At 37.8% G+C, this 22776-nt stretch overlaps 1 protein-coding gene across 5 annotated transcripts in view; it reads right to left on the bottom strand.

The window, feature by feature from the left end:
- Positions 1-22776, bottom strand: part of DENND2C (DENN domain containing 2C) — an 83207-nt gene that overhangs the window by 5228 nt on the left and 55203 nt on the right. For all 5 annotated transcript variants that reach the window (XM_081493356.1, XM_081493357.1, XM_081493355.1 and 2 more), the window contains 10 exons: positions 21099-21143; positions 19008-19195; positions 15362-15471; positions 13704-13773; positions 13102-13179; positions 12383-12523; positions 11769-11917; positions 11122-11299; positions 6247-6288; positions 5000-5105 (listed from right to left, as the gene is read on the bottom strand). In XM_081493356.1, coding sequence (XP_081349482.1) covers positions 5000-5105; positions 6247-6288; positions 11122-11299; positions 11769-11917; positions 12383-12523; positions 13102-13179; positions 13704-13773; positions 15362-15471; positions 19008-19195; positions 21099-21143 — 1107 coding nt within the window. The remainder of the gene's footprint in view (positions 1-4999; positions 5106-6246; positions 6289-11121; positions 11300-11768; positions 11918-12382; positions 12524-13101; positions 13180-13703; positions 13774-15361; positions 15472-19007; positions 19196-21098; positions 21144-22776) is intronic.

Below are 22776 nucleotides of genomic sequence, written 5' to 3'. Positions count from 1 at the left end.
ATAGTGCTTTTACAAATGTAGTAATAATCCAGTGAGGCAGTCGTATCATTTCCCTTTTACAGCTGAGGAAAATCAAGCTCAAATCAAAGATATTCTCAGGTCACCTCACCCAGTACCACAGAGAAGCTGCAGGACCCCCAAGTCAGGCGATTCTTAACCACTGTAATCTAGCACAATGTGTTGCCTTCCAGGTTCCAGGCTCAAACCCCAGGATCAACTTAGACTCCTCCTTTTCCCTCTCATATCAAAATAGTATTGTTTTCCCCTCATAGTGTCTTTTGCTCTTTTCCGTGGGCTGACTGGGAATCTGCGACTGAGGTTTAATCAGATTTCTACCATGAAACAGCTGTATAATAGTGGGCAACTTGTTTTACCTCTCAGGGCCTCTCTTTCTGTATCTGCATAATGATATGGCTGATTAGGCAATTTCTAAGGTCTCTTCTGACATTACATTTTTTTAAGTTTTTTATTTTATATTGGAGTATAGCCAATTAGCAATGTTGTGATAGTTTCAGGTGCACAGCAAAGCGACTCATCCATACATATATGTGTATCCATTCTCCCCCAAATCCCCTTCTTGACATTACATTTTTAATTTTTTTTTAAGTTATTTATTTATTTGGCTGTGCTGGGTCTCAGTTGTGGCATGTGCAATGTAGTTCCCTGACCAGTGGCTGAACCTGGGCCCCCTGCATTGGGAGCGCGGAGTCTTAGCCTTGGGACTACCAGGGAAGTCCTCATGTTTTTATTCTAATCTAGATTTCCATTATATTTTGTTCAACAGACTTTCTTCTCATCTGTTTTTTTCTGCAACTGAGAATCCATCACTGCTTTTATGGTAAACACTTTTGCCCCACTCTCTCATCCCTTCCAGTTATTGTCCCATCCCTCCTCTAGTTTACAGCAAAAAATTTCTTGCAAGATTTGTTTATACTTAGGGGTCCCTAGTGGCTCAGCAGTAAAGAATCGCCTGCCAATGCAAGAGACTTGGGTTCAATCCCTCGGTTGGGACAATCTCCTGGAGAAGGAAATGGCAACCCACTCCAGTATTCTTGCCTGGGAAATCCCACAGACAGAGAAGCCTGGCAGCTTACAGTCCATAGGGTCACAAAGAGTAGGATACGACTTAGTGACTAAACAACACACTTTCTTATACCTAATTCCCTTTCTTTTAAAAATTATATTTTTCAATACCTTATCTCCCATTCTTTGTTTCTCTTTTAATGTATATACATTATACATTCTTTTACATGCATGAATATTTCATAAGCCCAGCAGTGAAATGACCACACAAATGCCCACCCATCAAGCTTAGAACAGAACATCACATGTATCTCTGAAGTTCTCTGTGTGATGCCCTCTCGGTGGTGTTCTTTCCCTACTTTCCAATAGAGGGTGACCATTATTTGGAATTTTGGTATTTCATTTACTTTACATAGTCTTACTACACACGTGCAACCCCAACAACATATTGTTAGGTTCTGTATGTCTTTGAACATTATATAAAACATTATATTCTACCAAAACTTATTATTTTATTCAGTGTGTGTGTATGTTTAAACTAATCTTTTTTTTTTTTTTTTTGGCTGCGCTGGGTTTTCGTTTCTGCACAGAGGTGTTCTCTAGTTGCGATGAGTGGGGGCTACTCTCTAGTTGCGGTGTGTGGGCTTCTCATTGCAATGGCTTCTCTCATTTCAGAGCACGGGCTCTAGGGTTTGCAGTCTTCAGTAGTTGTGGTGCACAGGTTTAGTTACTCCACAGCTTGAGGAATCTTCTGGGACCAGGGATTGAACCAGTGTCCCTGCATCGGCAGGCAGACTCTTAATCACTGGAAAGTCCTCAGTGTGTGTTTTGAAGATTGTTTTTTAATGCTATATTCTCTTGTCAATGGACATTTAGGTTGTTTTTAGTTTTTGCTATCACATACAATACAACTACAAAAATTACTGTACTTGTTTCCTAGTTATCATGTGCAAGAGCTCTCTTGTGTATATATTTAAAATGGAATTGTTGGGTTGTAGGATATATATACCTTTAACGTTACTAGATGATGCCAAATTGTTTTCCCAAAGGTATTGAACTAATTTAAACATTCTCATCAATACGTGATATGTCAGACTTTAAAAATTTTTACCAATATGGTGAATATAAAATGGTATCTCAGCGTGGTTTTAATTTACATTTTCCTGATTTTGATGAGGTTGTGTATCTTTTCACATATTTGCTGGCCTTTCATGTTTCCTCTTCTATGAAATGATTGTTCATATCTTTCCCCCATTTTTCTCTTGGGTTGACCATCTTTTTCCTTTTAAATTGGAGGAATTTTTAAAACTAAATTCTAGATACTATTCCTTTGTTAGTTATATTTGTTGAAAATGTCTTCATTTAGTTTGTATCTTGGTTTTTATTCCTTTTCCATGGTGTCCCTTGATGAACAGAAAATTTTTAAATTTAACATAGTCAGGGACTTTCCTGGGTGGTCCAGTGGCTAAGACTCCATGCTCCCAATGCAGGGGGCCTGAGTTTGATCCCCAGTCCGGTTAACTGGAACCCAATAGGCTGCAACTAAAAAAGATCTCCAATGTCACAAAAAGATTCCACGTGCTACAACTAAAAAGAAAACAAAAATCCCACATGCTGCAACTAAAGACCCAACGCAGCCAAATAAATATATAGTAAATAGTTTTTTAATTAGCATAATCAAATTAATCAATCTTATCCTTTATAGTCTGTGTTCTTTGTGCCACATTTCAGAACTCCATTACTGTCCCCAAACATAAGATATTTTCTAAACATTTTTAATGTTTTACTTGTAACATTTAAGTCTTTAATTTATCCGAATTAATTCTGTGTATAACATGGAGTACAGATCCACCTCTGTTTCTTTTCATGTGGACAACCAGTTGCCCTAGAACTGTTTATTGAATGGTTCATTCTTCTCCCACTGCTATTCAGTGCTGGTGCTGACTGACACAAATCAAGCTTCCTTATGCATGTGCATTCTCTATTCTTCCCATTTTTATTGCTCTATTTGTTTATTTCTGAACCCAAACCAAATAATCTCAATTACTATGACCTTATAGTTAATCTTGATTCTGTAGGGCAAGCTCGTCAATCTTGTTCTTTTTCAGGAGTGTCTTAGCTATTCTTGGCCTTTTGCACTTCCACTAAAATTTTACAAAAAGATGAAGGTCATTCTAGTTTTCTCTTGAACTTTCCCCCGTCTCACTTTCTTCCCACTGTTTCATTGAATCTGCTGTTACCAAGGTCTCTAGAGCCCTTCCCATTGTCAAATCCACTGGTCAATTCTCAGTTTTCATATTATTGGCCTCTTGGCAGCATTAAATATAACTGTTTACTCTTTCCTTCATGGAATACTTTCTTCACTCAGCTTCTGTAATTCATACTCCTGTGTTTTACACCTACTTCACTAGCTGCTCCTTTCAGTCTCCTTTGCTGGATTCTTCTCTTCCCAATTCCCAAAAGTTGTAAATTCAAGCTCATCATTCCCAACCAGGGCTCAATCCTTAAATTGTTTAAATTTTCTTCTTATACTCACTCTATTGGGTTATCTCATCTGGTTCCTCAGCTTTAAAATAGCAATGTATGTCTCTTGCCTAAATCTTTCCTCTGAATCTCAAATTCTTGTATATAAATGCCTACTTGATATCTCCAGCTGAATGTCTGCCAGATATTAGATAGGTATCCAATAGGTAGTTCAAGGGGCTTCCCTGATAGCTTAGTTGGTAAAGAATCCACCCGCAATGCAGCAGATCCCAGTTTGATTCCTGGGTTGGGAAGATCCACTGGAGAAAGGATAGGCTACCCATTCCAGTATTCTTGGGCTTCTCTTGTGGCTCAGCTGGTAAAGAATCTGCCTGCAATGCGGGAGACCTGGGTTCGATCCCTGAGTTGGGAAGATGAAACTGTTAAGAGAATGATATAAATCTCTCTGAAATTATGGGCTTCCCTGATAGCTCAGTTGGTAAAGAATCCACCTGCAATGCAGGAGACCCTGGTTCGATTTGTTCAATTCCTGGGTCAGGATGATCCAATGGAAGACGAGATAGGCTATCCACTCCAGTATTCTTGGGCTTCCCTTGTGGCGCAGCTGGTAAAGAATCCGCCTGAAACACGGGAGACCTGGGTTTGATCCCTGGGTTGGGAAGATCCCCTGGAGAAGGGAAAGGCTATCCACTCCAGTATTCTGGCCTGGAAAATTCCATGGACTGTATAGTCCATGGGGTCACAAAGAGTTGGACACAACTGAGCGATTTTCACTTTCAGGTATCTCAAACTTAATATTCAAAACTGAACTTTTAGTTACTCCTCTAAATTTGCTCCTTCTCTAATGATCCCCATCAGTAAACAGCCTTTGAGTTCTCATCTGTAAAATGAGGATTAAATAATAATACCTGCTTCATACAGATATTACAAGGATCAAATAAGATGTATACTAAGTGCTTAAAACAATGCCTGGCATACAGTAAGCCACCCAATAAATATTATTCATCTTTTCATTCAACAAATACTTACTGAGTACCTATTTAGTGAATGCTGTTCAAAATATTGGGAATAGAAAACAAATAGACAGTCACTGCTCTCACAGAACTTACATTCTAGCACATCAGATGGATGAAGGCCATGGAGAAAAGTTAGGTTAGGAAGGAGGACAGGAAGTGCTAAGGGAATGGGAACAATTTTAAACAGGACAGTTAGGAAAAGCCTCACTAAGAAAGTGACATTTGAGCATGGACCTACAAGAACAAAGAGCAGGAGCCATGTGCCTAGGGGAATAGCATTCCACACATGGAACTGAGCAAGTGCCAAAGTCCTGAAATAGAAGGGGACTTGGCACATCGAGGGTGAGCAAGGAAGCTGACTATCAGCTTATGAAGGCACAGGCAATCTCATACTATTTTTGTATATGCTTTGGCAGGATGTTGGGCATTTGGTTTTTACTGTCTTGACCTTAAATCCTCAGCCACTTGTCTCATACCTTGTGAAAAATTCTGCTCCTGAGCCAATATTTCATTTCGTTCTTCCAAAATCTGTATCAGGGCAGCTTGTAGTTTAGGTGGTAGAATTTCATCCTCATCAGATACCTTAAGAAAAGAAAATTGAGATTTTAATGAGCTTTGAGAGAGAAAGTCTCAAACTCAGGGCCCTATTAAAGTCCCCCAAGCTCCACAGGTGGCTTTGTATGTATTTCAGCTAAAAAGAGTCTGTCTGAAGCTTCCTTCGCTACATTGAACAGAATCCATGATGTTTATTGTGTGAAAGTGTTAGTCGCTCAGTCGTGTCCGACTCTTTATGACCCTGTGGGCTGTAGCCTGCTAGGCTCCTTTGTCCATGGGATTCTCCAGGCAAGAGTACTGCAGTAGGTAGCCATTCCCTTCTCCAGGGGATCTTTCCTACCCAGGGATTGAACCCTGGTCCCCTGCACTGCAAGCAGATTCTTTACCATCTGAGCCACCAGGGAACATCTTAATTAAATTTAAGAAAAATAAATAATATGTCTTATAAGACTCTTTAGAAGTTTCCAAATAGTTCTCATCTCCAAGTCTTATGATATATTACAAAGATCATTCCCAAATAAATGGTGCTTCAAATGTGATGAGCTGATTGATTATGAAAAAAAGAAAGTCTCGGGAAACATTCTTTTCACCCTGTGTTCAGTGCTCACAAACCTATATACAGGTTACATACAGAGGGTTGCTCTGAGGCTTTTCTAATTCTCCTCTTCACTATCCAGAATAAGTGACCATTTCTTTTTTGCCCCTACTGTATCTTGTGCAAATTTCAAATATATATCATTTCTAAAACTTTATGGCTATATTTGCTCCCTCTCCCCCTTTAAACTGTAAGGCCTGAGGGATCAAGCTGAGTGTCTCACTCATCTTTAGTTTCTGACTGACTAGCAGAATATCTAGAAATAATTGGTGTTGAATGCTTGTTAAATTTAATTAAATTAGAGGCCTATACATCAACCCATGATACTTGAAGGGAGGGTTACCTCCTTTGAGAATGACATTTAATCTGTTTCCTCCTTCCTTAAATTGAGACAGACAGCTATGAACCCAAGACAAATTTTTCAGGTCAATCTTGTATGATTGGCCACAGTGTCAAGTCAAGTGTGTGTGTAGGAACTATAGGTCTTGCCTGAGTCATCTTCTCAAAGTACTTTCACATATTTTCTGGCCAATTATCCCCAAACATTATGTAATCATCTCCTTTGTCACTTACCTCCTGTAAAAACTTGTCTGCACAGAGATCAACTATCAGCACCTATGGAATAAAGGAGCCAGACAAGTTAAACCAGAGACATTCAGAGAGAAATACATTAGGTGTTGTTAGATCAGGAAGAATGCTTTGATTTTTTCATGCAATGGGAATAGTTTGAAATAAACTTAAAGGGATTTTTGGTTTTGTTTTTAATTGAAATATAACTGACTTAAATATTATAATAGTTTTCAGTATATAAAGTGATTGGATATTGTTATGCATTAACTTAAAGTTTTAGCCCATTTAAAAGCTAACTTATCAACACTAGTAAAAAATATTGCAAGTTAAAAAAATGATGGTGGCATACCTAGAGATTAAAAGAGACTAAAAAAACCACACCAACAAAATACAGTGCAAAGACTTTATTTGGGACCTAATTCAAGCTACTAAAAATTTATGAAATAATTAGAGATCTGAACATTGAATTTTTCTCATATTAAGAGACTGTTATTAAATTTTTTAGGTGTGATAACGGTATTGTGATTATGTTAAAATGACTTAGGCTTAGAGATTCATATTGTAATATTTAGAATTATGAAATAACATCAGGATATGCTTCAAAATATTATGGGAGAGAGGTCATACAATTAGCCTAAACTTTACAAGTATTTAAGGAGGGTAATTAATTTTACTCTTTTTTCATTTTTACATATGTTTAAAATTTCCACAGTAACAAGTTAAAAAATAGGTTAATACCAAAATTAGAAGTGTTTCTATACACTAACAATAAAGTATCTGAAAAATAAATTAAGAAAACAACTTCATCTTCAACTACATCAAAAAGAATAAAATACCTAGGAATAAATTTAAACAAGGAGGTAAAAGATATCTATGCTGAAAACTATAAGATACTGGTAAGAGGAACTGAACAATACACAAATAAATGGAAAGATATTCTGTGCTCATGGAATGGAAGAATCAATATTGTTAAAAAGTTTGTACTACCCAAAGCAATCTACAGAGTCAATGCAATCCCTATCAAAATTCCAATGGCAATTTTCACAGAAATAGAACAATTCTAAAATTTCTGTGGAACCACAAAAGACTCCAAATAGCCAAAACAATCTTACGAAAGAAGAATAAAGGTAGAGGCCATCATACTTTCTCATTTCAAACTATATTACAAAGCTATAGTAATCAAAACAGTGTAGTACTAGTATAAAACAGACACATAGCTTAATGGAACAGAATACAGGGTTCAAAAATAAACCTCACAAATAGCCCATTAGCTTATGACAATGGAGCCAGGAATATACAACAGGGAAAGGACAATCTCTTCAATAAATAGTTATAGGAAAATTAGCTGCATGCCAAAAAATAAAATTGGATCCCTATCTTATACCATACACAAAATCAACTCAGATGAATTAATGACTTAAACATAAGACCTGAAATCATACAACTCCTAGAAAACATAGTGGGGTAGCATCTTTACATTGGTCTTGGCAATGATTTTTTGGATTTGACACCAAAAGCAAAGGTAACAAAAGCAAAAATAAGCAGGTGGGACTATACCAAACTAAAAAGCTTCTGCACAGCAAAGGAAACCATCTGTAAAATAAAAAGAAAACCTACAGAATGGGATAAAATACCTGAAAATCATACACTGGATAAGGGGTTAATATCCAAAACATATAAATAACTCATACATCTCAACAGCAAAAAAAGAACCCCCAAAGAATCCAATTTAAAAACAGGCAGAGGAAAACAAACAAAAAACAAAAAACAGGCAGAGGAATTGAATAGACATTATTCCAAAGAAGGCATGCAGATGACTAATAAACATATGAAAAGGAACTCTACATCAAAGAAATGCAGACCAAAAAACCACAATGTGATATTGTCACCTGTTAGAATGATTATTAACAAAAGACAAGAGATAACAGATACTGGCAAGACTGTAGAGAAAAGGAAACTACTGTGTACTCTTTATGGAAATGTAAATTGGTTCTGCCACTCTGGAAACAGTAAGGAGGTTCCTCAAAAAATTAAAAGTAGAACCAGCACATAGTTTAGCAATGCCATTTCTGGGCATGTATCCAAAGGAAACAAAATCACTATTTTGAAGAATAGCTGTACCCCCATGTTCACTGCAGCATTATTTACAACAGCCATAACAATGAAACAACCTAACTGTTCATTAACAGATGACTAGATAAAGATGTGGTACATATGTACAATGGAATATTATTCAGTTATGAAAAGAAGGAAATCCTGCCAGTGGTAACAATGTGGATGCTAAGTGAAATAAGTCAAGCAGAGAAAGACAAATACCATATGATCTCACTTACATGTGGAATCTAAAACAACTGAATCCATAGATACAGAGAACAGATTGGTGGTTGCCAGAGATGGGTTGGGAGCTAGATAAAATGGGTGTAGGGAATCAAAAGGCACGAATTTCCAGCTATAAGGTAAGTAAGTGCTGGATATGTAATGTACAGCATGGTGACTACAATTAACAATATTATACTGTATATTTGAAACTTGCTAAGAGTCCATCTTAAAAGTTGTCATCACAAGAAAAAAATTTTTCTAACTATGTTAGGTGATGGATATTAACTAAACTTACTGTGGTAATCATTTTGAAATATATGCATGTGTGCATGTGTACTAAGTCGTTTCAGTCATGTCTGACTATTTGTGACTCTATGGACTGTAGCCTACCAGGCTCCTCTGTCCATTGGATTCTCCAGGCAAGAATACTGGAGCAGGTTGCCATTTCCTCCTCCAAGGGACCATCCCGACCCAGGGATTAAACCCATGTCTCTTACGCCTACTGCATTGGTAGGTGGGTTCTTTACCACTGTTGTCACCAAGGAAGCCCTTAAATATATGCATATATCATATCATTATGTTGTACATTTAAACTAATACAGTGTTATATGTAAATCATTTCTCAATAAAATTGGAGGGGTGAGGTTAACCCATCAGTGTAATAGAGAAGAAGAGTTTTTTCAGTAAGTGGTACTGAGATAGTAGGTTATCCATATTAAAACAAATGAAACGATCCCTACCTCCTTTTTTTTTTTTTTTTTGGATCACATTGCGCAGCTTGCGAGATCTTAGTTCCCCAACCAGGGACTGAACCGACATCCTCAGCAGTGAAAGTGCTGAGTCCTAATCACTGGACTGCCAGAGAATTTCCCCTACCTCCTAATATACACAAAAAAATAAAATGAAAAATCAATCCCCAGGCTTAAGAGCCAAAAATTAAAGGCATAATAATAAAGCTTCCAGGAGCTAACAGTATTTCCATGAAGCTAATATTAAGAAAAACTTAAGCAGTTCACACACACACACACAAACACTAACCATAAAAAAAAAAAAAGATTGACAATTCTGGCCACATTAAAATAAAGATTTCCATATTTAAAAAAAAATCTTTTTGGAGACTGAAAAGGCAAACCACAAAGGAGTTCATATTCAGAGTATGAAAAGGCCTCTTACAAATCAATGAAAGTAAACAGTTCAGTAGAAGGATAGCCTATGAATTTTACAAAAGATGACATTCAAATGACTAATAAACATATAGAAAGAGGCTCACCCTCAACCATAATCAAGGAATACCAATAAAACCAAAATAAAATACAACTATCTGATAAGCTAAATTATATGAACTGATCACAAGGGCTGACAAGGATATGGAGCAACAAGAACTCTCATATACTGCTGGAGGAAGTTTAACTTGGCACAACTACTTTGGAAAAGCTTGACTTGACTTACTAAAGTCGAAGATATGGTTGCTCTATGACCCAGAAATTCCATTTCCAAATATTTGCCCATAAAACTGTATGCACATATGTACCAAGGGTCATGAACAAGAATATTTATAGCAGCATTATTAATAATAACCCCAAACTGGAAACAACTGAAATGTCCTTCAACTGTAGAATGGATGAGAAAATTGCAGTACATTCACACATTGGATTACTATACACAATCAGAATGATCAAACTACTGTTAAACTCATCAACATGGGTGGAGGAAAATAAAACAGACCTTAAATTAAAAAAAAAAAGATACAATGTTGCTTGAAAGAAGCCAGACTAAGAAAAAAAAGAAAAGCAAAATATTGCTGTCTGAATCCATTTATATCAAGCTTAAAACCAGGCAAAACTAAACTATATTGTCTAGGGATACATGCCCAGGATGTTAAGTTATAAAGAAAAACAAGAAAATGAGCATCAAAAAAGTCAAGATAATAGTTACCTTTTCCAAGGAGTGGGGAACAGAACAGTGATTAGAAGATAGCCTGATAGGGGACTTCTCTGGCAGTCCAGTGGTTAAGATGCCGAGCTCCCAGTGCAGGGAACTAAGATCCCACGTGCCACACAGTGTGGCCAAACAATAAAAAAGAATAATTTTTTTTAAATTTTAAAACAAGAAAAAGAAGGCATGATGAGGACTTTGTTTCCATGGCTATAATGTCTCTATTCTATTCCAATGTTGGTTACCATTAGCATTCACTTCGTGATAATTAACTGAGCTGTACATTTTGTTTTGGGCACTTATCTATATGTGTGTTATATTTGAAATAATTTAAAAATTAACCCAGAGTTGTTTTTGTGCATGATTTTTTTTTAAAAAAAGACCTATTCAGAATAACACAAGAATTAGCCCATGGGTCAATGCTGCAAATAAGATATAACTTCAGATTCATGTGTACTATAGTATTTTTCTCATTTTAATAAGCAGATACAAAAATATGATAGCTTAACAATAATAAGTACATATTATTATTAATTAATGACATATCCATCACTGTTAAAAATCACTTGTTTTCATATGCCAGTGCTCCAGTCTTTTTCACAGGTACTAATTCTCCCATATTACCTCTTCAATGGGTAGGTCCTGGAGCTGTGGTAAGGAGCAAGACAGGATTCCAATAAGGAATGGAGTAGGTGAGCACACAATGTCAATCATAGATGCTGGCAGGACTGGGATGTAGGTATGCTGCCAGGTGAATGGATACAGTGTGGCAACCACCGCATGACCACATTTTGACAGGGTGCTAGCCAGAGGAGAAAGCAAACTGATGTCACATAAACAGCAACACATGGAGGGCATGTCAGATATGACATTACAGGATTACAAACTGATGCCAGTGATCACAGATGAACAATTCTGTGATTACTCATTAACATTCTATTTAAATTTTTAACTTAATTTTCTAAAAATCTTTAATCTCAATCCAGTTGTTTCCCACAATTTATATTGCTAAAAACTAGTGTACACTTGGAGAAGCAATACCAATTTTTAACAAGTTTCAACAAAACACATTTTGAAGGTAAATTAATTGCAACCCTCAAAAGAAACTGGTATAACTGAACACAAATAGCTTTTGGATTATCCACGTCACTACAGCATTAAGTAATTGAGATCCTACCTAAACATTTTTTCTTTTTAATATGGCCAAATTCTAAAACACTAAGAACAAGTAAAACCCCAGTCTGAAGTGACATATCTTACTTATTTCTCACCTTAGGCTGTTGGCGACAAAGATTACCCTCCGCTCCAAAAGGAGAGAAGCACAGACTCGAATGAGATGGCACACACTCAGGCACTTAAAGAGACACTCAAAATCAACATGTTCCAGTCGTGAGTCCAGTGGTCGGCACAGTTCAATGGACTGAAATGCAAACATTTCAATTAGGGGAGCTGAGGTGGGAAAAGATCCCTAATGACAATACTAACGGACCCTGTCACTCTTTTACAGATTAAATTCAAGAGAGAGGGGCTGCTGCAGAGTTTGTGAAGCAGCCTACAGTGATTTCAAGACTCAATACTTTAGTTTCATGCCAGAAATTTCTGGTGAAATCTTTCATCCCACCGGACAACATTTATCATATTGAAATTGACCTCATGAAGGTCAATTTATGAGTGGTTCAATCTATGAGTGGTAGAGAAACTTCTGGTTCTTGGGTCTAGGATCAACAATCTCACAGATGAACTGGATGTTTCTCTAGTGCTTCTGCGACTGAAACACACTCTGTGCAATTTATGAAAAGGAGAAAGGTTTCTATTACGTAAGGTCTACTAGCATAAGGACTGCCTTTTGGCAGCTAGCGAGTATCCTCAAAATTAACTAACTTACCCCATCTCCAGCCCCAGGGAGGTAGCTCTTCACTGTGATGGTGCGTCCAGGAGCTGGGAAAGGAGCTTCCATGACACTTCGCATGAAGGGGTAAACCAAAGCTGGAGACATTTCTCTTCTTTTCTCTACTTCGTCCAGAATCTACATACACAAAATATATCTTTTTTTTTTTAATTAAGGACTCAGTTCAAAAACATAAAAGAATCCTATTAAAGGAACTGAAAAACTGGGTGCACAAACTTGAAAATAATATGATCACAGATAAGCTTCTGCCACCTTTAATAAAAGTTCATTAAAGGCCTCCTTTCTCTTGGAGGTACCTTTAAATCTCTAAGAAAAGTTACTAAAATAAATCAATTTAATTTGAGAAAGGAGCCCCTTTTTATATCACCAAGGAAGGGGCAAAGAAGGTAACACAATATCCCACAGTTTGGTGTCTGGGAAAGACATGAGACAAGATAAACTTCAGGCAAAGTTCCGCTTTAAGCAGCAAGGTTTAGCAAACCAAAATGAGGATTATAGGGCAACATCATGTGGTTTAGAGATCTAAGTTTAAGCCTTCAAACCTGTAGTTCGAATCTACTAATGGGAAACCCTTTCTAAAGTAGAATGTTAAAAGTCTATGCCACTTAACATTGCCTAGTGAAGTCATCAGAAACAAAGATGTACTCTGAGCTCAGAAAGGACACCACTTTTCATAGCACCCATTCTCCACTCACCTTTGAAAAAAGGTTGAAGCAGCCTAGGCGACTGACCATGCAGTATACCTCAGGGAGTCGCTTTCCTTTGCCTTCTGGCTAAACAACAATAACAACAAAGCAAAAATTAAGTAGCCCAAGTCTTTACTAATTTGGACTATTAATACCTCTTAATACTCCTTAGTATACAGTAGGAACCAAAGGTCTCATTCTCAATGAACACTGAAAGATGCTAAAAAAAGCTAAAAATAAAAAAAGATGGTATGATTTATTCCAGCTTAATGAAGGCATCTAAGCAAGAAGAAAGTAACTCAGAGCTCCCTTGACCAGCTCATTGTACTCCATTCCTCAAACATAAGCAGATTAACTTCAGCTACAATGTCAGTGCTTTCATTATCTATTACAGACAAACAAATAAAATAAATCCATACCCTTTCTATTCTTAAACACTCTGTGGCTAACCTCCACCCTGCTCTTACTGTTTAAAGCTAACATAGCTTCTTTGTAATATACAGATAACTGAGTAGCCCCCAGACTCATCCAGAGATTATGCTTCTGAAGTTCCTAGTCTGACTCTATTGTTTCTCAACCAAAGCTGCCTGGAGCACAGGTCTGGGACTTACCAAGAGCTTCTTACAGTAACCAAACCACCGGCTCCCATCTTCACCAGTTAAGACAAAGGAGAAGGTTTCACTGAAAAGATAGTCAATAGTTTGAGATTCAAACAACTACTTATGACATTCCTTAGAACAAGCAATTAAAAACTAGTGTCTAACAGCAGCCATTTTGTGATGTAAGAGGAGGCATCGATATTATATTTATTGCAAGTCACATTCTTCCTGAGGGAAAATGTCCAGCCCTTGAGAATATCTTGCTTTGTACTGGAGTGAGAGAACAAGTATGGGATGAGCTGTGGAAGCTACCACCTCGTTTCACTTTCTTATTTATCCGGTCAGCTATTAATCAAGTCTATTTTCCTTTTGTTGAATGTTCAGCTTAGCCAAACACATAGGTAAGCTAAAAAGGATTTTAATAAGCTATTCTTCCCTTCCAAATTCTTCTACTTAGTTTTGAGAGGTCATATGGAACAGTGATAGGCAAAAGATTATATCCTTAATATATAAAAATTAATAGGAAAATCGTCATCTCATTAGAAACATAGGCAAAAGATAAAATGCACAGGTAACTTACAAAATGAAGACCTAGAGAGGCCCAAGAAACAAATTCATTAACAATCAAAAGGAACTCAAATCTGAACAACATTATATACATATGTCTATATATGGCCAAGAATAAAGATTGGAAGGGAACATCTCAAAACACTTATAGTGATTATCTCTGAGTAAACCAGAATGCCAGTGATTTCTAATTTTTGCTTTTTATTTACTCCTCTGTATTTTCCATATATTTTAGAATGAACACACATAACTCCTGGGGAGAGGGAAAAGCCAACCATGGAGTAGCCAGGTCAATATGAAAGAAGCTGCCTATGTGGTTAGCAGTGCAACTGACAGCACAAAAGCATCAGGATTGATGGCTCAGAGATGAGAGTGGCGATCTGGCTAAACTGGTTGTGAGAGGCAGCAGCTTAGTCTGGAGGCAATGCGGCGTGGAAGGGCACAGCCACTTAGGCAACAGCTGAGGCTGTCTTCCAGCAGGTCATCAGCATGTGATATGGTTCACATAATCATGCTTTTCAGCCTAAATACATGACCAGTAATTCCAGTTTTGAAAGAAGCAGTCATCTATTTACAAGCAGGATATGAGATGATGATGTCTTATTAATTGAAAATAGTAATGTCCTCTAGATACTGGGAAGAAATTTCTTATAATTCTTTTCCAATATACTTACACCTTTCAAACTCCAGCCTCCTTTTCGTACAAGTTTGACAGGGGAACATACAATCTGGGCTATAGCTTTTTCTAACAATTTGAGGGAGATACAAGTTGTAGACACTGCCGTGTTTTATTTCTGTTTCTGAGTTCTTAAGTTCAGTATTTTTTTTCTTTTATGTCCACTTGGTGGCATTTCTCATTGTATGTAAAGTGGAACTTTTTCTTCTGCAGAATTTGCAAATTGAAGAGACTCTCAAACTTGTTTTCCCATTGACACTGTGCTTTTCTTTTGGGAACTCCACAGAGGAAATGTCCTAATTCTGTTTCTTCCTTCCCTGCCACAGAGTACACATAGCTTCACTACTGGTTCTATCTGTTTCTCGAACATTCTGATTCTACTTTTGCAGTTTCAACAAACAGAAATCAGATAAAGTAGTCTATTTACCTCTTGAGTTCTGAGGTTGGCACCCAGTCCTTTGAATCAGGAAAACAAAATTTGGGGATAACTTTGAGCCTATCTTCAGTGTCTCTGGATTGCTTAAAGCCATGATCACCCTGAAAAAAAAAAACACTGGAAGTGACTAATTCTATGTAAGTGGAGTGTAGAAATAAAAAACTCAGCCTGTTCTCAGGAAAAGAGGTATCCAATAAGTCAAGGTAGTTATCTCAGAGTGGTTTTGTGCAGTTTAATAAAACAGGAGGGCCAAGACTGTTAATCACTGAAAATTTCTAAGGAACAGTTTCTAAGTAAAAAGAATTCTGTTTTTATATAGAGAGGGTAATTGAGGAGATCCTATAATCTGATGTAAGAGAGAAATTATTGAAAACAGCTTTCTATCTAGAGAAAGAATCTTAATTTAGGTATTCACATACTAGTCAGAATATTTTTATGAATCATGGAATATAAAATAAATGAAAATCTATCTTATAATATACTGATAGCAAAAACCTAGTCAGCTCAAGATACTCTCTGATCAATAATCCAAGATGTTTTGAAAAGTCAGGTGACAATTACTTAGAAAAAAATAGTATTTTTAGAATCCACCCCACATATAATCATTTCCTTAGCATGTAATCTTTGCTACCTAATTATGGGTTTGGGACTTCCTGTAAAATTCTAGCATAGAAGACCCTTTTGTGCACGTTTGGTATTGTACTTTAAAGAACAGTCTAAATTTAGTTAAGTCAAAAGACATTTAAAAATCAGTACAAAAACAAGCAGATAAGTCTAATTACCATTTTGCCTTCATGTAACTAATATCAATGACCTATCTTTTAATTTCTAAAACAAAACAGGGTTTTTGATTTTGTATTCAAAGGCACATTCCCTTAGGCATGAGGATCTTGAGGATAAGTGTGGACATTCACAGGTGCTCAGGGACCCTGGCCCACAATCTGGTGCACAACTGACCCACCAGCTGTGGGGTTTCCCCTTGGGCCAGGCGCAGGACTCAAACTCTGTGTCCTGACTAGGGCTGGGGAAGTTGAGCTGGGCTAACTCCCTTACCATGAGCAACCCACAGCAGCTGGGCAACCCTCAAGGGGCTGTAGCCTCCACACAGCCACATGCTCAGTACTTGGATTGGGGGTGGTGAAAAGGCTTGCCCCTCTAGACCACCCACTGAATAGGAGTAGCAGTGCCCAGGGCAGGGCATTAAGACACTGCATTGAGGCATTAAGCAAGACCATGCGTTGCTTAAGACACTGCGGGGTTAATGCTTGCCTGATCCTGACCCTCCCCATGCATGCCGCAGAGGGTGGCAGCAGCCAATGAGTGAGGCTGGAAAGGCGGAAGCCTGACAGGACCTGGGGAACCAAGAAGTAGGAGTGAGGACAACTAGAGAACCCATTTTGGGGAGGAAGCAGGTGAGACCATGCATGAAGCCAGGCTTTAAGACCCTGGCACATGCCCCACTGTCTCATCAGACCTCACTCCTCGCTTACAAAACACAAATTCAAATATAAATTGAGTTTCCTGTGGAGCAGGGCCCTTCTAGGGGAGAGACGCCTTTTGTGACTGCACTGGTCACTTGCCCATGAAGTCAGCCCTGCTCCTTACTCAGCTTCAGCCAATTCACGCCACTTAGGAACGTGGGCTCAGTGCCGGCAGTCTTTCTAGTGTCTCAGGAAAAAGCCGAAATACAGATTTTTATGTGAAATTTGACTTTTAAACAAAAGACTGACAACAAAAATTTTATTATTATTTTATTACTCTATTACGGCAACCCCCCCCAAATATGTCTGTGGGCTCAATAAACTCAGAGGCCGTTAGTTTGTAAGCCCTGATATAATGATCATGTCCTTTATTTTTACAGTCACAAAGCTCAGAGCCACATTCAGGGTCTATTTTGTAAGCTCTGTGAGGGCAGGGACCAAGATCTATTTTAGTTGTGTTCTCAGCATGTAATTTTGGCAAATAGTAGGTATTTATGAAATATCGATGAAATAAATGAATGAATGATTTTGTGGAAAAGGCAAAGGAAATAATACTGTTAATAATAGTAACCATTTATCACATGCTTACCATGTGCCAGAAACTTCATTAAGCACGTTACATACATTATCTCATTAAATCCTCACTAATACGGGATAACATTATATTGTGCTACTATATGCTAGACACTGTTCTAAGTGCCTTATATTAATTATTATGTAATGAGCTCATTTAAGCCTCACCACATGGGGTAGACATTGTTATGATTACCCCTCCTTTACCAATGAAGAAAACTAGACGCAGACCAGTTTAACTGCTCTAAGTCACAGAGTTAACAAGTGGCAATTGCAGACAGTTGGCTCACAGTCCATGCTCTGACCTGCTACCTTACTCTGCCACATTTATTATTCCCCTCATTAAGAATGGGGCTTCCCTGGTGGCTCAGAGGGTAAAGAATTTGCCTACAATGCAGGAGACCTGAGTTCAATCCCTGGGTAGGGAAGATCCCCTGGAGGAGGGCATGGCAAACCACTTCAGTATTCTTGCCTGGAGAATTCTATGGACAAAGGAGCTTGGCAGGCTACAATACGTGGGGTCACAGAGTCACACACAACTGAGCAACTTTCACTCACTCAGTTCAGTTCAGTCGCTCAGTTGTGTCCAACTCTTTGCAACCCCATGAACCGCAGCACGCCAGGCCTCCCTGTCCATCACTAACTCCCTGAGTCCACCCAAACCCACGTCCATCAAGTTGGCGATGCCATCCAGCCATCTCATCCTCTGTCGTCCCCTTCTCCTGCCCCCAATCCTTCCTAGCATTAGGGTCTTTTCCAAAGAGTCAACTCTTCGCATGAGGTGGCCAAAGTATTGGAGTTTCAGCTTCAGCATCAGTCCTTCCAATGAACACCGAGGACTGATCTCCTTTAGGATGGACTGGTTGGATCTCCTTGCAGTCCAAGGGACTCTCAAGAGTCTTCTCCAACACCACAGTTCAAAAGCATCAATTCTTTGGTGTGCTGCTTTCTTTATAGTCCAACTCTCACATCCATACATGACCACTGGAAAAACCATAGCCTTGACTAGACGGACTTTTGTTGGCAAAGTGATGTCTCTGCTTTTTAATATGCTATCTAGGTTGGTCTTAACTTTCCTTCCAAGGAGTAAGCGTCTTTTAATTTCATGGCTGCAGTCATCATCTGCAGTGATTTTGGAGCCCAGAAAAATAAAGTCAGCCACTGTTTCCACTGTTTCCCCATCTATCTGCCATGAAGTGATGGGACCGGATGCCATGATCTTAGTTTTCTGAATGTTGAGCTTTAAGCCAACTTTTTCACTCTCCACTTTCACTTTCATCAAGAGGCTCTTTCACTCACTCACTCGTTCTCATTAATAAGGAGAAAATTGAGGCTTTGTAACTTGCTAAAGGTCACTTAGAAAGCAGTAGAGCAAAAAATAAAAACCCAACTTGAATAATGAGTTTTATTCCCCCTTGGTTGCAGCTCATGCCTGCCACAGATATCATCAGATCCATGTCCTACAAGAAGTATACAGTTAGTAAAAGCTGATGGAGACAACAGTAAACAAGAGGAGAGGGATAAATACACAAAGACATAGGAATGCCATCCATTCCTGGATGCCTCATGGTCTGTGCACCTACCTTGCTAGGGAATTGTTGTATGACCTGGGGAACGTAGCTTACTTCTGACGGCTTCTTCTGTAGAGACACCACCACAAAAAGTTCAAAGAGCTGCTGCTCCTGTAATTCAATCAGATCCCGCTCTAATGTCTGGTAGTGCGGATTCCTCTTGGAAGACTGCTGCAGTTGTGCTATGCGCTTGTGGCGACCTGCGATGAGATCATGGAGCATTGTCTTTCTTTGTAGCCCTATCTTCCCTCTAGCACCCAGAGGTCATGACCCATGCGGGGCTAACCTTCATTCAGTCGTTGTTAATGAATGCTGACTAACGAACGTGTGCCACCCAGACATGCTTGTTAGGGCTATGACACACGTGGAGGACAAGTGCAGATTCTCACAGGCACCTGGGGCCTCTGCAGTGGGACTGATGTTCTGTGTCCCAACTGATACCTAGGCATGTCCCAACACATACTCTGCGTTATCCCATCTTTCACGGCATGACACCAGAACACAAGGCCAGTGTCAGGTAAAAGCACTGGCCAGACCAAGGTGCCACTGCTGAGACCATGAAATCATAGGTGGGGGAAAAGATCTGATAAAATAATTGAGTCCTATAGAAGGTAAGTACATAAAGAGACAATTTTTATAAAATTAAAACAAAACTATCCTCACATGAAACAAACTGTTGTTTTCCTTTCCCTCTTTGGCATGTATTATGAATGATGGACATATACTTATATCAATAATTGGTGCTAAACACAAGAGGAAAAAATGAAGAATAAGAAGATATTCATTAGCAGATTGTGTTCTCAAAAGAAAGAATTTATAGAAGCATACTATTTAAACAGTGTGAGCAATCCCACTCAAAAGTGGAAAGCATTTATCCTTTATTCTCATTGATCTCTAAATTCTGGATAATTTGGGATAGTCTCCACTAGAGGGGACGCAATACTTGCAGAAGAAATAATCTAAGCATTCCAGAGATTTGCTTATGTGTCATTCTAAGCCAATGACTGAAAGACTCACCCTCTAATTGTTTTGCTTTTCTTTCGAGATGTGATGCATTCTGCCCCAAAGAAGTTATGATGTGAATCAAAATATTAAGAACACTTAAAAAAGTGCTCTAGGGAAGTCTTCTTACTCCAAAGGGCTCAGCTCAGATCAAGAAAATTTTAGGGCCTGATTCTCAGTAGCAACAGCACTAAGTTAGTCATCTTTACACATCCAAGTTGAACTTGATGATGACTTAAGTTTCATCTTAAATCAGGCTACTGAATCAAACACCTGAAGCAACTGAGGCTACTGGTAAGAGCACATGATTATTAATCATAAAGTCAGAATATCAGACTTGGAATTGCCCTGTTCTTGGCTTTGATAATTCATGTCTCCTACTTTTTCCGTGCCTCAGTTAAACAGAAACGAAATAATTTGCTGTGAAAATCCAATAGATGCAGGATACAGACCCTTTGAGTACTTGAACAAGTACAACCAAAAATGCATGGTGTAGTTTATACTCTAACAGAAAGTAAATGGCACAGTAATTTAGAATATAAATGCCTATGAATAAGAAACAGATCAGTGTTGCCTATCTCAATGTCAGAAGTAGCTAAGACACTTAAAGAATTACACTTGAGTGACTATGAAAAAATCAGATATTTATGTCTCAGAGGATGACTCACATGCTCTGTTTTGGCTGCTGGGAAATGGCTGCATATATATGTCTGAACATGCAGCTCTGCCGCTCCCCTCAGAATATTCCATATTAAGAACTATATAGGTTTGCCTCACACCACCATGGGAGATTTTTTTTAACTTTTTATTTTTTATTGGGGGAGAGCTGATTAACAATGTTATGATAGTTAACAGCAAAGGGACTCAGCCATACATATATACATATATCCATTCTCGACTATGGGAGATTTTTAATGCTGTCACAACATCTGACAGTGTATTGTTTAGTTTCCTAAATCTCAACAGGATCTTATAATGAAGAAATCACCGACAAAGTGAAACTTGGTGTAGAAAACATATGCTTCATCACAAAGGTAGGTGCCACTCCACCTATAACCAGGATCATCACGCGAAAGGGAGCAGCCCCACTGACTCACTCACTCTTTGGTAGATACTCGGCATCACTTTCGTACCCACCAGGTTCACCTGAAAAGAAAAGAGTTTTCATTTGTACTGTCCAACAACAGCAGGAGGAACATGAAGAAGAGAATAATATGAAAGTTCCATAGACCTGGGGACTTAAGAGCAAGGAATAATGAGGCTGAAACTTTCTCCAAACCACTTAGCTGTATCAGGGCAGGACAGTTTCAAAAAGAATAAAAGGCTCAGAGAAGAAACTACTCCATTCCACCTTCTTCCCACACCCACTTCCCTCCTTAATTCCCCTCGCACCCCTAAATCCAGAATTTAACAGCAGTCCAAACTAGTTGCAGGAAGTTTTGGTTAGAGTAGATTCTATTTCTACATTCATAGAATGTAGACATATTTGTCTTTTGATTCCCAAATAAGGTATCACAGGTAGAAGCATCAACCTGGCTAACCAAAAGTCTCAACATGGAACAAACTATGAGTTTAGATTAACAAGAAAATGTGAGGTTAAGAAAGATTACCAAATGAGTTTATGAAGTAACATTCTACCTCTCTTAAGATGCTTCTAAGCCATCTCAAAGGCCAAACTGAACTGAACTTTACTCTGAATTCTTACAGTACTTAGACGGCTTTGAACTGCTCTTATTTTCCACAATTGGATTTTAAGTATTTTGGGGCTAAGGGGCTTTGCTTTCAGAAGGGAATATCCTGTACAATACTAGGTGTATTGTCAATTTATAAAACAACAACAACAAAGCAACCAAAACACAAAACATGTAAACAAGTGAATGAAAAATTTCTAAATTAAATCTAAAAAGTTAAGGTGAAATTTTAAAATGTAAAGAAAGGGAAAAAGTTTTAAGTATCAGGAAAAATGAGGACTAGGAGTCATAAATGAAAAATGTATGTAAGTTTGATTGTATAAAAATGTAAAATTTCTAATCTAACAAAAAATCATTAGTAAATTCAAAAGGCGAATAACCTGGGAAAATATTTGTAGTACACATTGTAGACACAAGGCTGTCTTCTTAATATTCAAATAGCTGTCATAAATGAACACAGAAAAACACAGCACAACGAAAGATGAATAAAAGGGTAAGGATAGGCAATTTATAGAAAAAGACTGATAAATCTTGATAAACCTAACTGTCCAAATTCATAATTAAGGAAATGTAAATTAAAACAATAAGTAAGATATACTTTTCAACCAGGATACTGGTAAAAAATAAGCTCTAATAAAACACAGTATTAACTAAGATACTGAGGAAAATATCATTTTCAAAAGTTGTTCATAGAAATGTAAGTTGTTACAATCTATTTATGAGACAATTTGGTAGCAGTTATAAAAATATTAATTTATGTGTTCTTTAAAGTATGTGTTCTTTGATTAAGTCCACTGCTACGAACTCATTCTATAGATGTACTCTAACCAATATACAAAAATATATATAAGTAAAAAATGTACATCACAGCACTGTTTGAAGAGAAAAAAATCTATATCTCTTTATAAACCTTAATTATCCACACAGGTTAAATGAAATGTTAGAAACAGCTAAATAAAATTCTTTTACATTTATACCAAGAAATGCAGTACAGATATGTGAATCTCTGTGTGTTGATACTGAAAGAGCTCCAAAGTATATTAATTATACTTTTTTTTTAAAAAAAGCAAGACATAGTATAAAGCTAT

Source organism: Giraffa tippelskirchi, chromosome 5 (genome assembly GCF_054371585.1).
Source record: "Giraffa tippelskirchi isolate mGirTip1 chromosome 5, T2T-mGirTip1v1.2.pri, whole genome shotgun sequence".
Classification (NCBI taxonomy): Eukaryota; Metazoa; Chordata; class Mammalia; order Artiodactyla; family Giraffidae; genus Giraffa; species Giraffa tippelskirchi.
Note: the sequence above shows the minus strand (reverse complement) of the source record. Positions and strands in the feature narration are given on the sequence as shown.